The sequence below is a fragment of the Saccostrea echinata genome, unplaced genomic scaffold (assembly GCF_033153115.1).
Source record: "Saccostrea echinata isolate AGI-Se365-2 ecotype Australia unplaced genomic scaffold, CSIRO_AGI_Sech_v1 ptg000029l, whole genome shotgun sequence".
Classification (NCBI taxonomy): Eukaryota; Metazoa; Mollusca; class Bivalvia; order Ostreida; family Ostreidae; genus Saccostrea; species Saccostrea echinata.
Genome location: NW_026889778.1, coordinates 5,210,696 through 5,218,675, shown reverse-complemented (window position 1 = coordinate 5,218,675; position 7,980 = coordinate 5,210,696). Strand labels below are relative to the sequence as shown.

Genomic DNA, 7,980 nt, shown 5'->3' with positions numbered 1-7,980 from the left:
ATCATCTATCTTTTCCTCAAGTGATAGTGACTTATCTTTCAAGCATTTTCACAGCAATCAAGACTTTAAAAATTTATGAACGATCGGATTTCTTTAAAAAGTTGTACTGATCTGTGAAATGTATCACAGGTTCTTCATGTAAAATTGGCGCAAATTGAACAGACTCTGTTCTCCTTTGCTGAGATTTTTCATAGCTTGCTGGATTGATCTTCAGGTTAGTGAATATGGTATGCAAATATTTAAATTAAATATGTTAAGAGTATTAGCTAACAATATCTTATATGATACACTCATACCTTTAATCTGCTCTATTTCTTCACAGATGTCAAACTGGAAAGGAGTCTAGAGGATTGTGAATTCGGAGTACTTCGACAGCCTTTCTTAAAGGTTTAGGCCTTTAAAAAATAATCTTTAGTTTCTCAGGTTAAATTTTCAAAATTCAACACAGAAGGCATGTCTTCTCATTTTTTGAAGGAATCAGATGATCTCTTTTTCTTGTGTGTCAAAAAATGATGATATCAATTGATTCTTACATTTTCGTACACTAATATTAATCATAATTTGCACTTGACATTAAAAATGTGACATTATGAACATTTTAACAAGAAATATATTTTGTATCAAATAAAAATGTTCTTCTTTTAGCATGCTTGAAAAGGGGCATAACTCAATTTTCTTTTCAACTTAAATTATAAAAAAAAAAATGAATTACTTCTCTTCTCAATATGTCTTTATTGATCTGACGAAATTTGGCGGTGCCTGAGAAACTATAGACTTTTTTGGCCTTATTGGGAATTGTAGCTATTTAAAATTCTCACCTTCTTACCTTAAAGTTTTTCATATGCTGGTCATGGGAGCATGTAATTTTGCCTTTGTTGGAAGGAGTTTCATACACAAAAATGGAACGGATGATGGGAGACACCATATAAAACTTTAACTCCCTAGGTCCTGGAGCCATCATTTTAACAAATTTCAATCTATTAGAATTTTACAAGTTGTGTCCTTGTTCTTTAGAAAAAGATTTAATAGTTTTTTTTCTTATATAATTCTAGGTAATGTTTGCATTTCTCTTCACATGGGGCATTTCTTACAAATAAATAAATAAATAAAAATGTAAGTCACCCCATACAATATAATGTTTGCATATAGACAGGACTATAAACAGCTGTCAAGTTCTTTAGAAATTTTTTAACGAATCTTAGAAATACATTTCTATGCATTCCTATGTTCATTTGGCGTCCCATTACTTTTATGCCTATGTCCTGCCCCCCCTGGGTCTATTATTTTCTCGCCGTCAGGAAAGGTGCTTGGTCCTTTGATTGAAATATATGGAGATAACGAACAGTATTCAAGCTGAAAAGTCCATTAAACATTACAAAATAGGTGCAGAGCAAACACGGACCTCCAAAACATCAGAGGTGGGATCAGGTGCCATGGAGGAGTGAGCATCCCCTGCCGACCGGTCACACAAATTTAAATTCACATTATCCAAGAAAGCTTAAAGCTTTGAGGCAAATTTGTTTTAAAATGGACCATTGGTTCTGTACAGAAAATGAAAATGTGAAAAGCTTGAGGACAATGCTGACTGCATTCATTAGGATACACATTAATTGTGACAGTCCATGAGTGATGCAAGTAATCAACATACTTACACTTGAACGTCTCAACCTTGCTAGATAAATACTGATAACTGTGATATAAGAGTACAACATGTAAAATTACAAAGTACTGTAGATTATCTGTGTGTTTTTCCGTATGGGGTAACATTTTTATTTTACTTAATGCAATGTCCGCGGTCACATTTGTCTTTTGAACAACCATCCCAAGCAGGCTTCGGCCTGACACAGATTTTTCCATGTACATATGCATAGGAGCAGTTCAACATGATGGGCACACGCATCATGGGATAAAAATGTCAAATCCGGTGCTAGAAGTTGCCTCCTCTGTCACAGTTGTTGAAGTGAGTGGCTTCTTATTAATTGGAGAATATTGTTTTCATCTGAAGTAGCTTTCTTGTGTATGTTACGGAAGGCAATGAGAAATATTATCTAGTACCTTCTTAAATGTGTTTTAATAAGCACTGTAACAAATTAGCCCTCACTGTGGTACATTCAATAACATATGATTGTCTTGTCACTCCACTTAACATTGATGATTTGTTGCCAACAATTTCGTTAAACGTCTATATTTCGCCAGTTCTATAGTCAATTCAATAATCTTGTTTGCAAATATAAACTGTTACGAGATCATATGCTGATCCTTAAGCCAATTTTCCTCAGAATTCCCTATCAAAACTCTTCGTTGTGACCCCTCATCAATGAATGCTTACTCCTTCATGACACCTGGTCCACCTTCTTCTGTTAAATTGGTTTATGACCGTGTACTGGTCGTCATTTTCACTTTTTGCTTTATTGAAACCTTCAGATCCCTCCAATCTAGCACAGGATGCCATCATTTGAACAAATCCGAAACTATGACCATTACATAGGGATAATTTATCTGTCTTGTTAAACTGCAAGAAGAAGACTTCAACAATCTAGAATTTTTATTCTGAAAATTTTTATGAACTTCAATTTTATGCGTAAATAAGCATCTTCTGAGTTAGGTTAAACATTATTGGTGAGATTTTTTTTTTACAATTTAGTGCAGGGTCATGACACACCCTTGATCATAAGTATTCATTTGTTTCAATTTCTGTCTTCCAATGTTTTTTGTCAGAATGTAATAAACTGAATACCAATAATCCTGGTTGTATTTTGATCAACTACGATCTCTTCTACATCCTACCTGGTATTCAAAAGCGAGACCAAAATCTCAAGTGCCTCTCCCCCTCCTCTGTATAATTGTGTTTACATTAAATTATATAACTTCCATAACCGAATAAAACGATGTTTGATGTTGATTTCCCTGTAAAGTTTATCATGTTTATATATCTATTAATATTGTTTAATAAATTTTAAATCAGTTTTTAAAATGTTTCAAGAAGAATTAAGGGGGTATATGGTCATAATCTAAAGCCCACACAAAACACTTGCAGGGTTCTTTCATGTACTGTATCACTTTTACTGCTCTTGAATAACATAATCCAACCCACAACCTTCCCTCACTGTCGACACTCAATCCATAGGGACTATTTAGTTCACAAGTATAAACACATCTAAGGAACTGTCCATTTTCATCAAGAATGTGTAGACAGCCATTGTTGTAATCTGCTACAATAATCTGATTCATGGAATATGTCACAGTCTGGCTAGGATAAAATGCCTCCTTCATTCTGGCAGGTGTACCGTCATATCGGAATCGCACTCTTCCTAACTTGTCCAATACAGTCACGATGTTAGCGTTAGGATCAGAGGCACAAATGTCTCCATTGGTGTTTTCTGACAAAAGCAGTTTAAATTTACCTTTCTTAAAGATTTCTTTTTCATAGTTATCATTATATATTCACTTTTTCACTGTTTGTCCTTGGTAAAGGACGATTTTATTTTGGCTTCCAATATAAAGATTGACCAATATGTTTCCTGATCTGGTAGAGCAAAGCCCCCTTGGTTTCCAGTCCTCTTGTGTAGTGATCAATACTTCTGTTCTCCCATGTCTGACAATATTCAGAGTTCTATTTTTATAATCATTGTATATCAGATCTCCTTGTCTTGTCAGTGTGATGTCAGTAGGCCTTTCCATAAAGGTAGTCTTTACAGAGTCCTGTACAGACCCCTGTATGTCAACACATTTTATGGTTGTGTCTTTCCCACTGACCCAAGCTTTTTCTGCTCCTAAACAGACCACCCTGAGTAGAGATTCAACTTTAGTTGGAATTGTGGCTATAACTCTGTCGAACGACTCTGTTGCAAATAAATCTGTTCGATTAGAATGTGTCTGTGTTAATGAAGCCACATATTCTTTTAGCTTTATTTTATGTTCACTGCCGTGGACTGTGTTTGCGTTCAGTGATTGAATTTCAAAATGGATATCAGCATGTATGTTTCTGAATACAATTATTTTTGATTTGTAGTTTATGACTTCGGAAAATCTATCATTGCTCAACATATCTTTGTTCTGCTCGACTGTTTTCTTCATATCTGGAATCAAAAATTTGAGGTTAGTCTGATGTGTTTCTAGAGCATTCATATTGTCATCCCTCATGGATTTAATCAGAGAGCAAAGTTTGTTGAATATGGTGTCAACCTCTTTATGCCATAATATCCTATGCTTTTCCATTTCCTGTTCTAACTCCTCAAATCTAGCAATGCAATTAGAGGCTCTAACTTTAGCCTCATTCTCACTTTTCTGACACTTTGGAATAATAACAGTTTCAATTTCCGCTGTATCTTTTTCAATTTCTTCTTTTTTGTTTGCTACTATATTAGATAAGTCTACACCATCACGACCTTTATGGTTGCCAAGAATACACTTGATGCACACTGGGCCGTCACATTGTTGACAGTAGGCCTCGCAGACCATTGGTATTTTTCTGTTCTTGAAAGGAACTTTTTCGTGTGTGAGAGACTGGTGCTTGTCTACATGTTAACTGACACAGTCCACACATAAACTGACTTGATAGTTGTTACAGAATTCCTGGGTAGGTTTATCACAGAGGTCACAAGTGATGACATCTTGTGCCCAAGAGATTGGAGTAGCCATTTTAAAATCTGAAGAAAGAAATAATTATTTTATACATAAATTTAATGCTTGTTTATTGGCCTACGGTTATTTGGCTTTACTGAGCTTTGCATAGTAATTTGTAATGAAACTAAGACCTATAAATAACTTTTTTTTGGACAATACATGTTTTTTTCTATTCTATGACAGCATTTTTCAGTTTGTTAAACCAACCTGCAGCATAACTCCATGTTCATTCAGTAAAACAGCTGGTATGCACCTGTTCTGTTCATTATTCACCTGTTACTTTAGGTGTTTTGTTTTTACAAATTACTGGTTCAATGCAATGGGTGCTTACAGAGATTTATAAATGGAGATAGTCGAGCACTTTATTGAACGAGACTACGAGTTGAGAAAATGGGTCACAATTTAAATCTACAAAATTTATCAGGAATGTCAACGAAATTTCCAATATTCATAATCGATTATAAAGAGTAAATCTGATAAGGCTTATCTGTGCTCCTCGGTTACTCGTCAAAGTTTGAACCCTTCAGAACTTACAAATTAAATCATATTTATTATGAGCTGATGAAATTAGGCCCTTTACAACGACACAAACTGACAACTGTCAAACAAGTAATTCGAAGATCTCTATATGAAACAAATTTATTTTAATATATCTATACACTTGTCACATTAAAATCTACATCTATATGAATGGTTTATATTCGAACACGCAAGCAAAATTCTTTTCCCTGTGATGAGCCTCCGTTTTTCACTATGTACATATTTAACCCCTTTTATGCCTCGGATCACTTAATTGACCTTTAAAAATAATGTTGAGTCAGTGCGGCAGTTGGACACGAGAGTCCTCATAGAGAAGGGCGTTCTTATACTTCTCCAGAGATTTTAGTAAATTTTGCAATAGAATAGTCATGGCAGACTTCAACACAGTTTTCCTGATATTGCTAACATGTATGATCCCACTTTTCTGAGGAAGGCCTCGTTTTTATTTTCCATTAAAATATAAATGCTGTAAATATCTTAAAGCAACCAGTTTCGGAATTTCTTAACATAGTCAGCCTTAACTGTTTTGCTATTTGAGATTAATTATTTTTATATCTCTGTATACGTTATTTATATGTATAGTTGGTCAAAAGTTATCGAGAAATGATTATACGGCGTCCCCTTCGTGTGTTTTAGTATGTCCTCTGTTCTGTAATATTTTGGTATAAAGTGTAAAGTAAAGGTATAATATATTGTAGTAAAGCATCTTTTATGCTATTTGTACGCCATATGTATATGTGTATGCACTGTATAACTTACAATGTGTAAAGTGTATGTCTACCTAGACATTATATTGTGCATGGGAAATTAACAGGTCCTCAACCTGTGTGGTAGATGTCCCGGAACTAGACACGGTCACATCTAGAGTCTTGGGCGCAAGGCATACATGTATACCTTTTGTGTGTGTAGGCCTCCAAGGCAGTAGGACAGGAGGATATATTTCCATACCAAGCCGGAGACCAATTGTATCGTAATTAAGGGCAACCGTCATCGCTAAGTTGAACACTGACAGTTACCCAACTCAGTCCAGTTTATGTTATATATTTTGGTTTATTAAATGTAATTTTTTTAAATTTGAAAGAAAATTAGTTGTAAATAACCAATTAAAAGGACAGTTTGGATCAACACCCTGTACGCTTGTCATTAACATGACAACATTCTTCACCTTACTGGATATATACACCGCATGATGGGTATTTTCTGCCTTTATCCAAATTTTGCGGAAAATTGCAATCACTAAATATTCTCAAGATATTAATTCAGACAATACGTAAATGCATCTTATTTTATTCTACAATGTGAGAACTGGGGCTAAGTCAAAGTAGTTTTAGCTGGATTTAACCTGTAATTTTATAGTTAATGGGTGTATAGTTGTAAAAAAAAAAATGCTTACTTGGGTATGAAATAAATGTAATTTGGAAACCTTATAGTATAAAACCGTAAACGTTACAGTGCTTTACCAAATCTTTATTATTCGGTTATCATATCCTGTAAATGTATTTTACTGATTATTGCAACCACAGAAATTAAAAACGCATTGCTGAGAGAGTGAATGATCTCTGTCGGTGAATTTATAGTCCAATCCGTATTAGAATGTGGCCAAACGTTGTATTTTGGGAGGTTTTTGGGAGGTTTGACTTTTCTACTGAAACACCTAACTAAAATGGAAATACTTGGTTAATTACCTACATTTCCATTTAAATTTGCCACATCAAGTTAATTTTTTGTGTATCCGCAAAAAGATGAGAAGAATATTAAATTTCTAATTTTATATTTTAATATGAATATTGGAATATTTGTTGACATTTCTTACATTTTTTTGTCTGTCACATCTGTTTTATGTTTGGATGTTTAACTGACTATAGACGATAACGGGCCAACTAACAAGTTAATTGTATGACAAACGAGATGACCAGCTTTTCATCGTAAACTTTCCTTATTTATGTAGTAATGTTTCGCAATCACCTGCATATGCTGTTCACGTCTCTTTGACTTATTTGATACTCAAGAGCATACTCTGGCTACGATCAATTTTTAAACAAGGTAGGCTACTGAAAGATAAGTTTGATGTTTCAGGGATTTCAACAACTTCATTTAAAGTCAGTATTTTGTAAATTATATTGACGTTATAATGTCGTTGTTTGCAAATATAACCTATCATTGGGTCTTATTTTGGCTGACGTATTTCATACCAATTGTTAGGCCTTTATTTTTATACTAAATCTGACCGAAATATTCCGTCCACTTGATCAATACATAGGGCTCACGGTGGGTGTGACTGGCCGACAGGGGATGCTTACTCCTCCAAGGCATCTGATCCCTTTCTGGAATTTCCGATGGTCCGTGTTTTATATTCACAGAATTATTTTGTTTGCACATTTTTCTTTGAAATCTACCACTGTTTGTTTTCTTTACCTTTTTCATTGTAGATTTTAATTGCGACCCATTTTCACCATTCGTAGTCTCGTCTAATCAATATCTCGACTGTTATCTCCATGTATAAATCTCTTTAGAAAGTCTCAACCCGTTGTTGGAAAAACAGACCGAATGTAACAGGCAAACATTGAAAAAGACAGTTGTATACCAACAGTTTTACTGAATGGACATGGAGTAATGCTCAGGTTGGTTTAATATACTGTATAAATACTCTCTTAAAAAATCAATAAAAGGTATTATTATCTAGAGAATAGTTATTTAAAGGTTTTCTGGCATTCACTGAAAATTACTAAGCAAAGCCAAATGAGCATAGGACAACAAACAATCAATATATATATGTAAATGTATAAATTCTTACTTTTTTCTTCAGATCATAAA

At 34.2% G+C, this 7,980-nt stretch overlaps 1 protein-coding gene across 1 annotated transcript; it reads right to left on the bottom strand.

Annotated features, from left to right (window-relative positions):
• Nucleotides 1-2,988: 2,988 nt before the first annotated feature.
• Nucleotides 2,989-4,461, bottom strand: LOC133194470 (uncharacterized). The gene is made up of 2 exons (XM_061330422.1): nucleotides 3,511-4,461; nucleotides 2,989-3,408 (listed from the first exon to the last, which is right to left on the bottom strand). The coding sequence occupies exons 1-2, from the start codon at nucleotides 4,459-4,461 to the stop codon at nucleotides 2,989-2,991; spliced, it is 1,371 nt and encodes a 456-aa protein (XP_061186406.1).
• Nucleotides 4,462-7,980: the final 3,519 nt, after the last annotated feature.